The following is an 18,946-nucleotide window of genomic DNA, read 5'->3' on the forward strand; positions in this document are numbered from 1 at the left end:
GACATTTCTTCCATACCAACAAAGCTCTTCCACACAAATTGTATTGATTTTTCCATATAGAACAGTTTTTCTTTTCACAGTCAAAATCTCGTTAACCTGTGATAAGTATCAGGCTTTTTTATTGCTCATTTTCAAACTCTAGCACGTTGCTCTCACAGAGTTTTGCAGCTGTCTTATTTCATATTCTGATGACCACATAAACCAAATCTGTACTTCTCTCTTGACTGAAATCACACTTTCCAGAAGCCCACCTGTCTTATTCTCAACACTAACCAGGATAAAACTTAAAGCTCTTGCATTATAGAAACATTTCTGTGAAGAAGATGAGAGAGAGATTCATTCATAACTTGTCATTACTGCATCCTGGTCAGCTCCTGTAAGACTATCAGTTCCTGTTTTGTTTTCAAAAGGACCAATGCCAATGCAACCGACAACATTTCTGGCCATCACCTTTTAAAAAGACTGAAAAAATAATACATTCATATTTTCCTTAAGTGAATATTTTCCATTGTGAATATTTTGCATATTTGGTGGTTTTTTGCTTTGCTTTTTTTCTTTTAAATCCCAGCTAGCATCGAAGTTGCTCCTATCCCACTGTGTACTAAAGTAAGGCAAGAGAATAACAGAGGCTGAACACTGACTTAACAGAATATTACCATCTAAAGGACTCTAAAAGCATCTTAAATCTCACATCACTTCTGGGTTTTCTCTCCCTAGCTGTATGATTTTATTAGAAGTCTGCTGAGCTCTAGAACAACACAGCCTGCAGTTCTTTGTGTGACAAGTTTTCAGGTGCTGTATCATTACAGACATACAGACGCCATTACAGAACAAAGAAAGAAATTACCAAATCTCTAATGCCTTAAACTTATGAATAAGGAAAATAACCAACCGGGGTGACGCCCGGGTCCTCACTGCTGTTGTGTGCCCTGGTGGCGCAGTGGCAGGAATGCCGCCTTGCAACACCAGGGCCAGGGGTTCGAATCCCCCCTGTGGCGCAAGTGGTAGAAGTGCCGCTCTGCAGCACAGAGGCTCGAATCACGGGAGTTGGACTCGAAGGGACTAAGGTCCCTTCCAACCCTCACGAGACTATTACTATTACTATTACTCTAAAAATAGCCACACAAATCTACCTCAGGTAAGGAAAACATTACATACAAGAACATGGGTCAGAATAGTTGATGCTAGCAGCTCTCGTGCTTCTTCCATCTTTGTTTTCTTTGGGCCTCCCCACATCCTTTGCCTTCGTACTTTGTTTCCAATGTACTTCAATGCCTGTCAAATGAAGCAATTAACTTCAGTTAATACCAGAGCTGTAACTTATAAAGACATACAGACCTTTGCATTCCGTAATCAGTGCGAACCCACAAGCTACAGACAAGACAAACTTCAAGCAAGGTGGAAAATACTAAATTACATAAACAATGCTAATAAAAAAATCTCAAGAACTGGACATGATTATGATTAAGTGTACATGTTGCCTATCTTACGCTGATGACATCTGGAATTGGAAGTGTTGAAAGATTATGATTGCTACAACAGTGGGGATTGGAGATGTAAGAGAAAAGGTTGTGTAAATGCCAAAGACATCTAGTTTATCTCATCAGACATTTTCATCTCCAGTTCTTTTGTGTACTCACTGAGTTTCATCTAAACATAAACATCTAAACCCCATAAAACAGTGGGGTGCACTCTGAACTTAAGGATGTCACTATTTACCACATGCCTTACAACATAATCCTAGGCTTCTGAAAAAGAAGAATTTATTGACTTTGCTTCCTTTCAGTTAAGCAGTTCACAGCAAAGCATTTTCTGACAGGGCCTGCTGCCTTAAAAGTTCTCTGCTTAAACTATCTGCAAAAAACCAACGTGGACTGCTGACAGAGCAAAGCAGTCAACATCATCATTTTTAGATTTTATGGCTATGAGCAACATGAAAAGATGCACCTGCATCTGTGTAAAAATTTGAGCTTTTTGGCATTCTTCCAGACTAGGAGCAAATGCAGCCATCACGTGTTCCTCTGTGCCAATCATCTGTACAATCTCTTGGTCACTTTCAACACCCATGGCCTGGGAAAAGAAGAAAAGACAGAAACAGAACATGCTTTATGTTTACTCACTGACATTTGCTTATGCTAATTTGGTATTGTCTGCATTACTACTAAGCAAGAGCTAGTTCTTCCCTCAGAAACTGTGCCATCTGGCACTGGCAGTATATATTCTAGCTATGGAAGAACCCAAAATGGAAATCTTGATAAGCAGCAGGAACACACACACACTCTCTTTAGACAGGAGTTAAATTCCACACTTCTTTTAAGGAAAATAAATAACAATCCTACATGTGTAAAACCAAAACCAATTCAGAATCTATAACAAAGGAAGGTGAAATTACTTAAAAGACTACACATGGCCTCTTACCACAAGCAGTTTCACAAATGCCATTGTCTGTGATACAGCACGTTCTATTTGAGAACTATTTTTACCATATACCTCTCCTGCAGCTCTTTGCATTTAGAAGATGACTTCACTACACAGTTCCACTTGAAAGCCATTCTATTATTTTGGTGATCCTTGGACACCTTGTTAGGCTTTATACCGCAGAAAAAGCTTAATAAACTAAGAAAGCGCTTAACAGGTTTAAAAAAATCTCTCTATCAGTAAGTGTTTCAAGGTGGCAGCCAGCAGTGAAGGCCTTTGTGGATTCCAGATGGTGCTAAAGCTCCCTGCCTTCACACATTTGTCTGGAGTTCTGCCATATCAAGAAACAGAATAATCTCACTAAACCTCTTCTGGTTGACTTATAATACGTTTCTCAGAAGTTTGGGAGGAAGTTACGTTTGCATTCATATTGTTCTTCAAACTGCCAGCCACAAAGACCATTGTAAATAATGGCCTATGTAGACTCTGCATTCTGGTTTTCATTAAAAACTGGCAGTGTCCCAAAAAGCTGTATTTTCCTCAAAGATGCACAAATACCTTTCCTTCTTTTTGCCTTCATGGGGTGTTACTTTGCCTAATGTCTACCTAATGCTCTCCCTCTGCAGAACTGCTGCCCCAGTGGTGAAGTACCCAGCTTTTTCTTTTTTCATCTTTCTTTCTTGACATGAAGGTTGAAGTCCCTTTAACTTAGAACATTGTCTCTTCACCTTGTGATTTAATAGAAATTAAAAGCAGCACAAAAATAGCACAACCCATTAAAAGTGTGAGAATGGTTCAGTTTTGATGCAAAGCACAGGTCACTACTGCATTATCTCAGACAAATTTGAGTGCCAAATCAAGACAATTAACTGCACCAGCTAAGAGTGGTTCATCCTAGTTCATTCCCACTAGGCAGTCATACCACTTATCTCAAGGTGCTTCTCAGAACCAGAATCTGTCTGTGTGATATGACAGAATCAATTAAAGCACAGTTAGCCAGAAGTTTTCTCGTTTGTTGTTGTTAGGAAAGCAATGTTGCAAAAGAATCATTTTACAGGAAAGTGGGAGACAGTGAGAAGGGACGTGCTGCAAAGGGATGACTTAGAAAGAGCAGTGACAGGATTAGAAAGGAGATGGCAACAAGCTGATGAAGAGCATGGTTGGAAGGCTAGTAGTCAATGGATGCAATAGAAGTCAAAGCAAACATTAACAATACTCATATTATTCTGGGTTCAAGTGGGATAAAGTGCTCCAAGTAGGGTCAACTGCTTCCTAGGACTGGGGAGGATCCTGTTGCACAAAGTCTGTGTGTGTATGTGTGGATACACACACTCGTACACACGATAAAGTGTGCATGAAAGAGTGAGAGCCCAGTTCTTCCTCCCCCAGCTTGTGTCTTAATGATGATGTCTAGGCGTTTCCATGGCACTTGCCTAGAATGTAGTTCTGCAGTCCATCAGGCTAAATTACAGAATGGAGACAGGCAGATGACTGGATTAAAAAGATGTCAGGGAGGTTCAAGGTTGACATCACAGACAGAATTGGTCTGGAGCTTTCATAATTCAAAAGATACGAGCTATGAAACCGTAGCCATGGGAACTCATAATTCTGTGGGTCCAGCAAGACCACCACTCAGCTGTTCCTCCAGGGTTGCATCTTAACAGCTCCAAGGCTAACACATTCCTTTTTGTTTTAATATGAAACTCGACCTACTGTTTACATCTTTTGCTGCAGGTCTTAGAGCATCTCCTTACAACCTCAAGATAATTCATCCAGCAACTTGTAACATATAATTCAGCTACATATAACTCTCTTCCTTCCCTAGATGGCTTTAGTACAGAACACAACCTTTGTTTACTTCAGCCCTCAGAACCTAACCCAACCAGGCCATACATCCAAACCAAATATAGTCTTTACCTTAAAACAGCTCTAATTCCCTGCAAAAATGGCAGCAGTATCTCACCTGTAACCTGATGTTTTTCAAAACGGGAACAACAAACTTCCTAAATATTGTTCCGATTGAATGTGTATATTAATAAAGCAACCTCATTCAGTAAGCAAGTTACTTTTGTCTAATGCTTTCTACTACGAGGAGTTTGAAAATCTTGGCAGATACATATTTTGGGGGACAAAATTGTTCACTTTATAGAGTCAGCCTCTAATTGAGGATTAGGGAACCCAGTTCCAATCTTTCTGAACTGCTTTCACCTGTGGTAACAGGGCTCTCTGTGTCCCTTCACCAAGTACTCAATCATTGGTTCAGGCTGTGAGTTAGCAATCCCCATACAGCTTCCTTCCTCGTGAAAGGAAAGGTGGGAACAACATTAACAGAATCATGCAATCATTAAGGTTGGAAAAGACCACAAACATCATCCAGTCCAACCATCAACCATATGTTCAGGCTTTGCCATAAAACGTCGTCAAGATGTATCCATGAGTCATGCCTTAGACAGGAAAGTGATCTCAGATTCTACTTAAAACAAGCATTTTTTTGAGTTTTAGACCTCAGCTCTGTTGGTCATTAGTACCTGTAATGCTCTTTACTTCACATCCCTCGCTCTCAGATGAAAACATCTAAGGGATGTTATTACCTCCACTTTGCGGTTGCGGCACAGGCAATCAAAACTTCAGACCTAAGACTGTGTATGCAACTTATCTTCAGCTCTTGCAGATGTACACTGTGATATAATCTCTGTTACAGAAGGAATACTTACTGGTAACAAGTAAGATCCACGCACTGTGCCCTTTCTACCGAAAAGAATCACTCTCTTGGTTTTTCCAACAAACTCCCTGAGCAAATCACTGCTGTGGGTGAGCTGAGGCTACAAGGGATCCTTTGGTTAGTATCTGTCTAATTTCAGGGCTAGAGTCTTTGTAACTTGACTTTTAGTAGTTAAATAAAATAAAGTTATATCCACGTTACCGCAGTGACCAAGAAAAAAAATAAATTAGAAGGTGTTGTCTCCTTAATAATTAATTCAACAGACTACTGGGATTCTTAGTTATTAGCTGGAGAATCAACAGCAGTGGAAGGAAGATGTCTCAAGTTCACATGTTATTAAAAGGAATAGTAAGGAGAATGATGACTCATGAATACATTAAGCACTAGTCAAGAATGGAACAGTCAGAACAGTCAAAAGGGGCGCACCTAATTCCCTGCTGGACCAAACAGACATAAGGCTGTGAAAAGCACTACTGCTGAGAATGCCCAACAACTGCAACCCTTATTTAATAAATAAATTTAAACAAATATGCAACATTTATCTAGAATTTAAAAGATATATAAAGGCAGGTTTATATATATATATATATATGCCTATATATATATATAGGCAAAACTATAGTTTGCATTGTTGGAACGTGATGAAACAGACTGTATAATGCTGCTAAAAAGAAAACAGAAAACCCACAGACCAACCCACCACCTCCTCAGACTTAATAACTCTGAGCAGTTACTTGTGCCTGTGGTCAGGTATTTATCTATACCAGCAGGGCGTGACAAAATGTAATAAAAGTCTGTTAGTGACAGCAGAACCCAGCTGTTTGGTGCTTGAGCAAATGGATTATGGGCTACATTAACACCTTCCTGTAACAGAAAAATTGTGAATTTAATTCTGACATTCTTATGTGCATTTCTCCCCACATTTGGTCTCTCAACCTCTTTCAACACTGGTCACAGAGACCAGATGATCTTCTCTAACCACTTCAAGTGATTAGCATCAACAGTCAGAAGACATTTGCTTCCCACATCTAAAGCCAATTATCTAGGTACTTTCTAGAACCAAACCTAAAGCACTTCCTACAAAGGAGCCGATTCCTACAACTCAGAGCTGTGGTAATACAAAGCCTGTAGCTGCAAACTTCGGCACACGGCATTGCTGGCAGGAACTTTATGGAAGATGTGAGCGAGTGCTGACCTCTGCTGGCAATATATTTCCTCTGGCACTTGTTTGCTATGAAGCACTATAAGTGAGGACAGTAAAAGAGGCACAGAAGATGCTTCTGCTGGCTGGTGAATCCAGAGGGATGGCCCTCAGTTTCCCTCCAGCAGTAGGCATCCTTGAGTGAATCAAAATGAAAGTGAAAAGCAGTGAGGAAAATAAGATAGTTCTGGTGGTTTCACAGGCAATGAGGGCCATAGCATGATACTGTCACCAGCTCAATTGGCAGGCCAAATACTCCATATTCACCCCAGTTCTTGGACTGAATCAAGTCTTTTCATCGGTCCCACCAGGGACCTCTTTAAAACTATCATACCTGTCTACATTCACAGCACTGAAGAGAGCATACCTGAACTAGAGATCCTGAAGGCTGTGAGACTCCATGAGTCTCTTGCCAAGTAATACAAGCCACTCTAGTCATCTTAAAGGATTTAAGACTAGGTCTAAGAACCACAGGGCCTCCCCAAAAGCTACCAGTTGTCTTTATGGTTATGACTGGAAGTTACATATGCCCAGTTCATGGCTATGTCATGTCACTGCATCTAAAATCAAAAGATTTTGAGTACCTCTGCAGTTCATAGGTTCTGGGGAGAACAAAACCAGAAATGGAAATCCTTAACGTAAGTTTGCAACAGAGTTCATTATAAAACATCAAAAAAAAAAAAAAAAAGAAAACCTTTACAACTTTCTGCAACAACATGACTGCAGTCGGAGACTTTACAAAGTAAGAAGGGGTAGCAAGTGTTTGTCTTGGCAGAGCAATGTTCTCCTTACTGAAAACAGCAGTGCTTTTCTTCTTGCACTGGACAACATAGATGACATCCCAGGAGAATAAAAAGCTTTCTTTCTTTTTCTCAGCCATGCCATGTCCCTCCATACATATTAACTTTTGAGAGCTGCAGTCGATCTTTGTTTTTGACTATAGCATGGATATGTATTTTTTCAAACCAAGAGTTGTGTTACCTTAAAGATGATAGCAATAGGAATATCTTCTGACAATGTGTTATGCCTCAGGTAAAATCTTCCTTGTTTCACAACCATGTTTGTTCTGCTCTTCTTCTCATGAGTGGAACTGAAGTTAAAAAACCAAACATATTATGTGGAACATAAAGTTTGCACTGACACTCAAGAATCTTCTACATAAAACTTAGCAACCCTGAGAAATCGTTTAGCTGAATTAGCATCGTGTTTTTCTCCTTGAAAAATTACGTGACAACTGCCAGATCCTATCCTTTAGCTCCAAGATGGCAGGCTATAATCATCTGTGATGTGGAACACCAGTATTCAGCTTATGCATGCAGAAGCCCACACTTTTCAAGACCATCTGTGTATGGGGCTTTATCACCTAATTGATGTAACCAAGCAAGGTCAGTCTGTGCACACATACTGTGGCATTAACAAGATAACAGATTTCCAGTTGTTCTTTTAACCTCATTTAGGAGGGATGTGGGAAGCCTCTGAGAAAAGGTAAAATAGTCCTAACATCAAACAGTGACAATCACCATACTATAGCAGCAGGCAGCTTAAAAACAAAACCAAGGGGCAAAAAAAGATAAATAAAACTCAGCAGAGGAGGAAAGGTTGGATTTAGACTACTTTTAAATTTTCAGTAACTTCTGAAGTTTAAAAACATTTTGTTTCCTTCTCAACTGCCTTTGAAGTTTCAACAACAATTTGATTGAGACAGTCAGACAAAAAGTTGTATCTTATTTCCAATGCAGTGACTTCGTGTTACTTGCTATGAAATGGAAGTCATACATCATCAGTTATAAGGTTCAACTTGTGACATTAAAAACTGAAAGCTGCTTTTCCTACTCTGGGATGAGTATTGAAGCATATGAGCAACTCCTACTCATTTTCATAGGACTGCTATCCTAGTAGATTTTAGGATTGATGTCTAACCATACAAGATGACAGCATTTGATAGCATTAAGCTATTTTAGAAAGAAAACTACACAGCTACTTCAACTACGACAACTAATGTTTAAATGATCATTTTTATCTTCTTCATGTGATTGCAGGCATCTACCATACCTGGTAACAGAAGCGCCCACTGTGCCTTTTCTATCAGCTTCCACAATTATTCTGTTTTTGGATAACTGCTCTTGGATAAGGATGACTTTCTCTACACCTTTAACAATGAAATAGCCACCTATTCAAAAGAAAAGAAAGATTTTGCATATCAGTATCCCTGCACCTTATTCACCTCTTTCAATATGCATTTGAATATAAATTAATAGTAAACAGTGAGTATATAAAGGACAAAACTTTTCTCTTAAAGAAGTAAAGAATGAACTGTCTAAAAGCTATGATTTCTAGGAAAACATTCCATTAGACAAACTGAACTTTTGCTAGGTTCAAATCTAGCCTAAGAATGTGTTTGGGAAGTGGCTGGAGAGAATAAAAGTGGCCAGAGAGAACTCTCAGTCAAGCTTAACACTGTAAAGTTGAAAAAAACAACCACCCTCAAACCTCTAAAGTAACCATGTTTATTTAAGGATGTTATAGAATTGATTTTACATTATTGCCTGCCAGAAGATTATATCACAAAGACATCAAAAGAGAACTGTCCATTTCAGATGCTCATTATCAAATTCAAACAGTAAGTCTTCCATAATTTACTCACTTGCACTCTCAAGCACTCCAGGAAGAAATTTCTTTTGTATTACTTTTAAAAACGTATTTCAATGTTGCAGCTAAGACAACCTAAGGAAGATGCACATAAGCAATGTTTGATTCCTGTCTTAAATTGTAGCTGTCAATTAATGATCCTCCAGCACAGCACAGTTTGTCACTGTGTTCTCCCATCATAAGCAAGCACGATTCACTATGTGCTTCAAAAGCAGTATATTAGAAGTCAAGACCTTGCTTGTTAGAACCCTTCACCTCCTCTCTCCATATTAAAAGTTATCATATAATTCCCTATTCTCACTTCACAGAACATAGTAAATGAGAGTTCCTGCTCTGGAGAATACTATTTTACTCCCCTCTTCCCTGATCCATTTCAATGCCATAAACTAACTCCATTACTATTCCCGTATGATATAAACCTGTACAATGTTACATGCACATCTCAACTTCTTCAAACTTCCAGAGCACCATCTGCAAACACAAACATCCCCTGCTGCTATTTTCAAAAGCCTGACGATTTCTCTTAGTTACAGGTTTACATTTGACAAGTTCCCACAACAACTTCACTGTGGTACTGTTGGTACATACCAACGGGGTATTCATCTGCTCAAAAAGAACTTGAATGGAAATGTACCTGGGTCTAAAGGGCATTCATTAAGTTTCGCAAATTCTGCTGGAGTCTTTCCAGTAAGAACACAATTGGAGCTACGCAGCATGATAGGCATTCTGCAAGAAAATCAAAGTTACAGAAGAGACATGCTTAAGGCACCTGGAACATAAGCAAAATACAAACAACAAGCTTTTCTTTAATCCAGCCTTATTTCACAGACTTAGGACATAGTTTTATTTTTTAATGGAGAATACCTGCTTGTTTGCAGTTTCCTTTACCTATTGCATACACCACAACATAATTACTCAAATTTACATATAAACAAATAACTCAAATTTAGATGTGCTTTTAAAAAATGACTTGGATTAATAAACAGTTAAAATAGCTACAGAAGCACAGGGTTCTAACTGCATTATTGTGTATCATGTTCTATTGACAAATGGGATGGATACTTACTACAGGAATTGCAGATTCTTAAGCACCCACCTTCTATTTCCTGCCAATATTCCAGCTTTGGTACAGTCACATATTAAACAATGTCAGTAACCAGTGACATTGGGTTGCTCTTTAAAAATCGCATCTACAAAAGACATCTTCATTCCCTTTAAATGGAGTTGTGCTGTAACTGCCAGCTATTTTGCTTTTTCATGTATGGTTAAGAGCTTGTCTTTCTCACACACGTTATTATTTCTTTATGAAGTCAAATGTTCTTCACAATATTAATACCCTCAAGTCATTTGATAGTTGATAGAAAAATATCACCAGTAAATGACAGTCATCATTTCTCCAGCACCTTGCCTTGACTCTAATAATAAATAAGTTCTCATCTGGGAGAACCAGAGCTTGCTTTACTCATTTCACCCTCTGCTCCCACAGACTTCTCTATGTTTTTTCTGTATGAAAGACTGAACAAAACACCTTTGGCTACCAAGTAAACACAATTATTTCCATTTTGCAATAAATGTCACTTGCAGCTCTGCTATTCTTTCATATAGTTTCGTCTATTTTTATATCAATACAAACACAGACAACATTCATCTTTATACCAATTCTAATAAATAACCTTCTTTGGAAGGAAACAAATTTCCAAAAACCTTTGCAAAATAAGATTTTATAATGGAACCGATCAACCACATTGTGTACAGCTACTCATCAAGATTTGTGTGTTGTCTCTTAAGAAGGAAGCAAGGTTAACCTGCATTTATTTTGCAGTGCAAACTTTTCTCAACACAGCAGCAAACAAAAACAAGTACCAGAAGTTTGATATCTTACCTGCCAATGGGTAATGCATTGCGGATGATCCTCTGGCTACCTCGGGTATATTCAATGTCCACTGTAATAGGGGCAGAGTAAGTCATGTCTCTCAGGCGGCACTAAAAACAGAACAGTCCTATGGTCAGGTGGCTGAACACTGTCTCAACACACCCCATGTTCTCTCTGTCTCTCTCTTGCTCAAGACTCAATCACTGCGACACCGATCCTTCTGGTCTGCTCTCCTCAGACTTGCTGTATGACTGTTGCTAACTCTTAAGGTATTATTCTGTATCTTCATGTAAGATAAGGTCTACCGCATCTCAAGAACACAACAGAGCAAATGACACAAGGATATTTGTTACCTCATTGCACATTTTATACCTTTGATCTCCAGAACTGCAGATTTATCAGGATCCAGATGGTTGAACTTACGGTTCCATACAGCTTTTCTGTGTACTGATTATGCTTTAGTATAAGGGAATTAAGATAGTACTGTGCATTGAGGATGTATCTGTAGGGAAAAACATGCCTCAAGAATCACTGCAAACTGGCTACCACTTCTCTCCACAATTTCTCTAGTAATAAAATACTGATGTGTACAAGCAAATATAAAACTATGACTTGTAGGAAATGGGATCCCACTGTGCTCCTGGCAACTTTGTTGGATTTAAAAGTAATTGAGAACATATTCATTTCTAATTACTTCAAATTCATCTGTACAAACAGTTGACAAAACTCACAAAAGAACTGTGTGAGAAGGAGAGTTAGATCACTCAGTATTATCTGAGGAAAACAAGGCTTCAGCATTCCTTGTGTGTGCTTTGTCCACATAAAACATACTATAACCCACTGAAAGAAAAAATAAACAATGTCTAGCAATAAGCGTCGGTGAGAAGATTTGAGATACAAGAGTTGATTATTCCAAATTCAGGGTGAATATGCTCCCTGAAGCATTTATTTTGCCTTCATTGTGCTTGTACAATCACCTTGCTTTACAACACAAGACAAGAATTTTGATTACTGCATTCTTAGGCCTGAGTTGTTAGCCACAATTTCTCACGTGCAATTTCATTCACATATGGAGAATCTTTCTCATCTCATTTTGTGCACGTTTAAATGCACTGATTTAATGTTACAACAACCAGCAGAGGGCTTTTTTACAGCAGCTCTCCCAACCACAGAACATCTCTGTGAAAGTCGGAAGTGTACCACATACATTACATGGGGAAAAATATTTTCAACTTCTAACTGCTCAAAGGTTATGTGTTTGCTCTCTATCTGACTTAGACTTAAAAGCTGTAAGAGATGTATTTCCAAAGAAGATTGGGTCTGAAGTGATCTACAGCGTAAAATGTAGCTGCCATGAAACACTGAATACAACACACGTCAGAGCAATAATAGAAGGAAGATTTACTATGCCATGTTTAAATATGAGGCTTCTTTTTACAAGCATGGTAGCATGTGTTGTATCATGAAACAAGGCATGCATGTGCCTGAAGTAAAATCAGATGCAGCAATTATCCAAGGCATTACTAAGGTCAAACAAATAACCCCTCACAGACACAAATATCAGTACCTCATGAGGCGATACAGGTCGTGTCACATTGAAACTTTCTTCCACATCTGGAGTACCCACATAGATGTTGAGGTATCTGTAACACAAAACAACCTCAAAACGAGCCAAATGTCTTTCAGGCAACTTGAAGGAAAAGGAGTTCTACAATAAGTAGAAAATGAATTTGCTTTCATGGGAAAGAAGGTTGATTAACAATTAGCAATGATTCATCCCAAAGTAACCTGCTGTATTTGAACAGTGTTTTAGTTAAAACTTAAGCTGCACATACAAAAACAAACCCACATTACCTTTGCAAGAAGGGAAACAGATTTCCTTCACCTGAAACTGCTAAGTTACAGAAAGATAGTGACATAAGGCACTGTTAACAACAGAGTTAAGTCTACTTATGAGGACTATTCTTTAAGCACCCATGTGTATGTGGTCCAAGTGAGAGGAAAGTATGCAAGAGCTTTGCTCCATTTATGCTCAGGCTGATGCTTGTAAACACTTCACAGTCACTAACAAACTCATGTGACTGTATGCAAGCTATTCTCATTAGGAAAACCAGCCTTATACTTACTTCAAGTACCACATTGGATCAGCGTCACTTGTCACTTTTTCATTGGCTTTCATGATCTTCTTTATCTGAAAAAAAGAAAAGAAGAACTGAACCATTTCTTTTTATCTGACTCCTAACAGCCAGTCCCTTCCCACTAAGAAAACATACCTCCACATTGATAAAATAGTTGAATGAGTCTATGTGCTGCTTCACAAGTCCTTTCACCTGGAAAATACATGTATGCAGCAAATAGCATCAGCTTTAACAACACTGAAATAAGGTAGAGATTGAAATATAAGCATTTATAAGCACTTTTGAACCACTGTTACATTTTTTCAGTGGACAAATATCTTAGAGCTGCCTGGGCAATCTGTCTGGTTCCACACTAAGTCAGTGAGAGCAGACAAGTGGGGTGTCAAGGAAGTCAATAAGGAAGGGAACAGCCACAGAAGGACAGGACAGACTCTCACAATAAATCTGATTTCTAGGTAGGAAGAGAGAGCAGTTGCTCATATGCAGTATCATAAAACCAACAGAACCCTGTTTTCCTGCAAGGATCACACTTACTAGGCTGCCACAAAATAAAGGCTGCAGGGACTGCACGCTGTGCCTTCACCTCATACCAGATTATGAGAGTAACACTGAAATTAAGCAATTTCTGAGCTCAACCAACCTCTGATAGTTGTGAGCAGAGATAACCTTACACTGCAGCCTCTGCAGAACGCAACAAGGACAACTGCAGACTCAACAGCAGCGTCCATAGGGAGTTGATATAAAGACCACGGGGAGGGCCTTGTGGTGCAATGGGAGCCTAAACAACCTGCCGGCACTGCACCACACACACTGTGAAGCACAAAGGGCTCGGGGTGTTCCCGCCCGGGGCGGTGCATCGCACTGACCTTCAGGAACGCGGGTAGGAGCCTCCATTTCTCCTGCAACCAAAACACACAGTGGAAAAGTTGGTTTCCACAAGGTGACCGAACATCTGTGACAGCTGATAAAGGTTTGTGACAGCAGCTGCATTTCGCGTCATTTAGAAAAGAATCAAACACTGCCCAAAGTCAGCTCAGACGAGCAGAAACCCCCCTAAGGGATGACTGGGACCAACTCAGCAGCCACACGTGCTGTGCAGCACCGACCCAGGGCAGCACCCAGACGCCTGCAGGGTTCCCTACTGCCGCAGAACCACCACCCCATGCCCCACGCCGTGCTCCACGCCGTGCTCCACGCCGCTGCCCTCACCTCCACCGTGTTCACGGGGGCCGCCGCCTGCTCCGCCGTCAGGGCGCCCAACTCCGCCGCCAGTTCCTCCATTCCACCCGGACCCGGCGATAAGGGACGTGGTGCCACAATCAAACGCGTCCCCTGCTCCTCCGCACGGAGCACTAACGTTCCGGGCACGGACAGTTCCGAGGCGGCCCGGCCTCGCCCTGCTGAAGGCTTGTTCCGAGCGCTCAAACGTCCCAAACAAGTCATGCCTCGCTTGAATGCCCCGCTCGTTCTTTTCAGATGCCACCCGATGTGCAACAAGTCACTCATCACATGCACAATAGAGACAACGCTTATTTATTTCAGGTTCGCAAACCTGGGTGATGGGTCCACACAGTTTTCTCCTCACACTGATGGGTCAGTACTTTCCATACAACGGCAATGTTGTAGACTCTGTAATTCCATGGCTACACGTGCTCAGGTGAGAGGTCTGCGTATGGGCTAGGGTCTGTGTGACAGGTGGGGGTGATCACCTGTCACCTGGTTGAGAGCAGGCAGCCTAGACAAATAAAGGACAACTAGTGGCTGGGGTCCGCTACAGCCTCCCAAACCAGGGGGAGCTGTTGAGGAGCCTCTCATCTGCCAAATCGCAGGTCCAATGCTAGTGGGGGTAGAGGTCTCCTGCCTCCAGGAAAAGGAATACTGCAAAGGAGACAGGAAACCACTGTGGCTGAGTGCTGGTCAGTGACATCACTGAGCTACAGGCTGAGATGTCACCAAGCGATGCTCCGTGTCAGAGGCACCCTCACTGCTCAGCTTTCAGCACAGGCACAGCCTGGCTCAGTCATTCTCATGCCTGGACTCCTGCTGAGCGCGTGTGCAAGGCGTGGATGCAATAGTAGATGGAAAGACCCTCCGGGTATTGGAATCAGGACCCTTGAGTAACACTTGGTCAGCTCAAGCTTGCGAGCTGTATGCTGTTTTACAGGCACTAAAAAGATTACAGGGAAAAGAGGGCACTATCTATACCGATTCCAATATATGTTTAGCTGGGTAATACATACCTTTGGGAAGATTTGGGAAGAAAGGGGATTGATAAATTCCAAGGAACTTAATACATCAAGAATTAATAAAGCAACTCTTAGTGGCCTACGAAACCAAAAAGATAGCGGTGGTACACCTTAGAGGACACCAACAGGGGACCGATTACAAGACTAGAGGAAATAATGCAGCAGACCTAGAAGCTAAGCAAGCTGCCCTCAGGGAATTGGTCCTGAGGCAGGAGAGGCAGGAAGAATTGACACATGATGAGGCCCCTTCGTTTACACCGAAGGAAGAACAAAAACTGAATCAAATGGGAATAACTAAAAACACAGAAGGGAGGTGGTATTTAGCTGACGGGAGAGAGGTACTGCCTAAGTCAATAGCATCTCAGGTGCTGACCCAGTTGCACGAACGGACCCACTGGGGAAGCCAAGCTTTAATAGATCATTTTGCCACTAAGTACATGTGTATAGGCCTACATAATTTAGCTAGACATATTACTCAAGGATGTATTACGTGCTTAAAGATAAACAGAGCCGTACAAAGAAAACTGCCTATGGGGGGAAGACCCTTGGCCACTAGGCCATTTTCTAGAGTCCAAATTGACTTTACCGAATTTCCTAAAGTAGGAAGATATAAATATGTATTAGTCATAATAGACCACCTCACACATTATGTAGAGGCATTCCCCACAACTAAAGCAACAGCTCAGGTAGTAACAAAAATATTACTCGAACAAATCATCCCTAGGTATGGGGTAACAGAAGTAATAGATCAGATCAAGGACCACACTTTACATCAAGAATCACTAGAAATATAGCTGAAGCCTTGGGAATAAAATGGGAAGAACATACTCCCTGGCACCCACAGAGTTCAGGGCGAGTAGAGAGAATGAATGGGGAACTAAAAAAGCAATTGGCCAAATTAACACTAGAAACTAAGCTCTCATGGATAAATGCATTCCCCTTGCCCTTAAACCTTAGGGCCCAGCCGGGGCTGACATAGAATATCTCCCTTCGAAATGTTATACGGAATGCCATATGATGCGGGAACCCCTAAAGATCACCCGGGGGTGTTAGATAAGAACATTCAAGCTTATATCACGGAATTAATGAAGTATAAACAGGAATTGTGGAAAAAGGGACAATTGACTCAAAGACCCCCTCTGGACATTACCCTCCATCGAATAAAGCCTGGAGATTGGGTTCTGATAAAGACCTGGAGAGAAACCACACTGCAGCCTCGCTGGGAAGGTCCCTATCTGGTATTATTGACTACCAATACTGCCATCAGAACTGCTGAAAAAGGATGGACACATGCTAGTCGTGTTAAGGGTCCAGTACAAAATCACGAATGGAGATCACTAGTCCAGCGGGTGATTTGAAAGTAAAACTGTCACGAAACCCTCCGTCAAGGAAAATGAGAACATGAATTAACAATGATTGTATAAACGTATCAGTATAGATTAAATGTAGAGGGAATATTTTGACTATTGTGAATGCAACTGTTGGGATTGTTTTAGAAAGGTAGTGGACCCACTGGAAAACAGGATACACAAAATTGGTTATTAGCCTTCAGAGTGGCCGTGGAAATTTTAATAGAAGGGGGTAAACCTGGGGGTGAATTTGGATCCTTACCAGCATCACTTAAGTGTATAACCAGTGGGAAAAAGAATAGGGTGCAGTACCCCAAAGACCCACTTAAAAGGGAAGCAAAACCAGCCCCTCCTGAAGAATACTCTTGCTGCCGAGAAGATTATACACCCCATGGCTCGAGGCAACCGAGTCGATGGGCGAGGCAGAGGAGATAAAACATGTGGAGGGGTCTGCTCCATTATGAATGAATCAAAGATTTAGGATCCAGAAGATACCCAAGACTGGAAATAACTCCCCGAACAATTAAAGACTCACTACTGCAGTGGGAAAACTGCCTATCTAAAACTAGCTCAATTGATAATAATATTAAGTCTCATTAATGAGGGTTGGGGCACAGAGTACAGAACAACGAGCCATCTTCACGTCGGTCCTCAGAAGTAGTGTTTACAAAATAGAAGGGGATTGGATTTCCTCCTCTTACAGCAAGGAGGATTATGCGTGGCTCTCAAAGAGCAATGCTGCACTTACGTAGACCAAATGGGGGTAGCAGTAGACACAATGGCTGAATTAAGAAAACAATTGGAACAAAGAAAAGAGCCCAGGAGTCTCAAAGAAGTTGGTATGAGAGTTGGTTTAATGGTTCCTCCTGGTTCACTACATTATTATCCACAATAATGGGACCAGTTATTATGATAATATTAGGTTTGACCTTTGGACCCTGTATTTTAAATAGACTAATCGTTATCGTTAAGAACAGGCTAGAGGCAGCCCACCTAATGGTAATTAGAGAAAGATATGAACCCCTTGATGGGGAACTAGAAGAAGACGTCTTAGAATGGAGTCGACAAGAACTAAAACGGTTTAATGAGCAAAACAAAATAGTACAATAAAAGAAAAGGGGGGACTGTGATAAAATGTTTGCTCATTAAGACCGGGATGTGGTAGCATTGTGGTGGAGTGCTTGTTCATTAGGACCGGGATGTGATGGTGGAATATGGAGGCCACAAGGGTTGCAGAACACTCTAATTTTATGGGTAGATTTGTACTCTGCATAGTTACAGGCAAAGCGCGCCCCGATGGATACAAAGTCACGGAAGGACCAACCAAGGAACGACACACCAAGTGGCACGATCACGACCGACCAATTAAAGGACAATACACTCGGGATGGACCTTACAAAAGAAGTTGCAAGGGACTGGACGGCGCGGCAGTTGGAGGAATGATAATCCCCCTGTCACCCAGCGCTGAATTGCCTTTTTGTTTTACCCGCTACAATTAATAAAAGTTTATAATTGGAACATTATTGGCTCATTGCTTATAAATTGATGACAGTGGAGATGGAGTGAGCATTTGTCTTGGATGTTGGGCTGTGCTTTGGGCACTGCTAGCAGTGGCTCTCAGTGCCCATCCCTACAGCCATCACCTGCATTTCCATGGCCTGCCTGGCTCAGGCAGCTGGAGCCCCACAGGGCACATGCACAGCAGCAAAGGTGAGCTGGATGGCAATGGGGTGAGAGCTGGGACACGAGGAACTTCCAGGGTCAGGTCAACACCCTGAGGGCCCTCTGAGAGCATGGAGCATGGGAATGAACCTTGTCCCAACTCTCCAGGCCTTAGCTTTTCCCAATGTCATTTTTACACAGAATAGAGCTGAGGCACAAAATGTTCTGTAAACAAATAATTTCAACTGGGATCTGAGCAAATCTATGCAGCAAACTGAAGTTTAATGCTCTTCTCTCTCTCCCTTCTTCCTTTACCAATTTCCTACCAGAGGAGGCGAGAGGAATGGTTTAAGTCAATAACCAAAGGCTTCACTTTCACAAACCCTTAGAGCTCCCAGTCTTCACTGCACCTGTCACTGCACTGCCTCCGCCTCCCCCACCTCATCCCAGCACACACACACACTGCACATGTAGAAGAAATACTCCCACAATCTGGCCTTAACCACTGCATTCCATGCTCTGTATTTCAAGCTTTCAAGTAATTTTTTTAGGCCTTGATGTAACCCCATCCTGCTGAGCCTCTTCATTCCCCATAGAGTCTAGCTATAGAAACAGCCAGGTTGAAAAAAACTCTAAGATCACCTAGTCCAGCTGCCAGCCCATCCCCACCATGCCCACTGACCACGTC

General features: G+C 41.3%; 1 protein-coding gene, 1 long non-coding RNA gene and 1 other non-coding gene across 4 annotated transcripts in view; 2 read left to right on the forward strand and 1 right to left on the reverse strand.

Annotated features, from left to right (window-relative positions):
* Positions 1-14,343, reverse strand: part of POLR3B (RNA polymerase III subunit B) — a 58,145-nt gene extending 43,802 nt beyond the window's left edge. Inside the window, exons 1-11 of one of the 2 annotated variants that reach the window (XM_015864043.2) lie at positions 14,211-14,343; positions 13,868-13,900; positions 13,137-13,193; positions 12,990-13,054; positions 12,431-12,506; positions 10,873-10,973; positions 9,625-9,716; positions 8,394-8,511; positions 7,323-7,431; positions 1,948-2,070; positions 1,159-1,275 (exon numbers count right to left, since the gene is read on the reverse strand). In XM_015864043.2, the coding sequence (XP_015719529.1) occupies positions 1,159-1,275; positions 1,948-2,070; positions 7,323-7,431; positions 8,394-8,511; positions 9,625-9,716; positions 10,873-10,973; positions 12,431-12,506; positions 12,990-13,054; positions 13,137-13,193; positions 13,868-13,900; positions 14,211-14,282 (963 nt within the window). In that variant the 5' untranslated portion in view covers positions 14,283-14,343. The remainder of the gene's footprint in view (positions 1-1,158; positions 1,276-1,947; positions 2,071-7,322; positions 7,432-8,393; positions 8,512-9,624; positions 9,717-10,872; positions 10,974-12,430; positions 12,507-12,989; positions 13,055-13,136; positions 13,194-13,867; positions 13,901-14,210) is intronic. The other variant, XM_015864050.2, reaches the window with a different exon arrangement.
* On the forward strand, positions 858-993 carry LOC116652797. The gene has a single exon (XR_004306017.1). It is a non-coding gene; the product is annotated as a U12 minor spliceosomal RNA (small nuclear RNA).
* Positions 14,344-15,337: 994 nt separating the features above from the next.
* On the forward strand, positions 15,338-15,979 carry LOC107314616. The gene is made up of 2 exons (XR_001555524.2): positions 15,338-15,680; positions 15,804-15,979. It is a non-coding gene; the product is annotated as an uncharacterized LOC107314616 (long non-coding RNA).
* Positions 15,980-18,946: the final 2,967 nt, after the last annotated feature.

The sequence above is a fragment of the Coturnix japonica genome, chromosome 1 (genome assembly GCF_001577835.2).
Source record: "Coturnix japonica isolate 7356 chromosome 1, Coturnix japonica 2.1, whole genome shotgun sequence".
In the NCBI taxonomy this organism is placed as follows: Eukaryota; Metazoa; Chordata; class Aves; order Galliformes; family Phasianidae; genus Coturnix; species Coturnix japonica.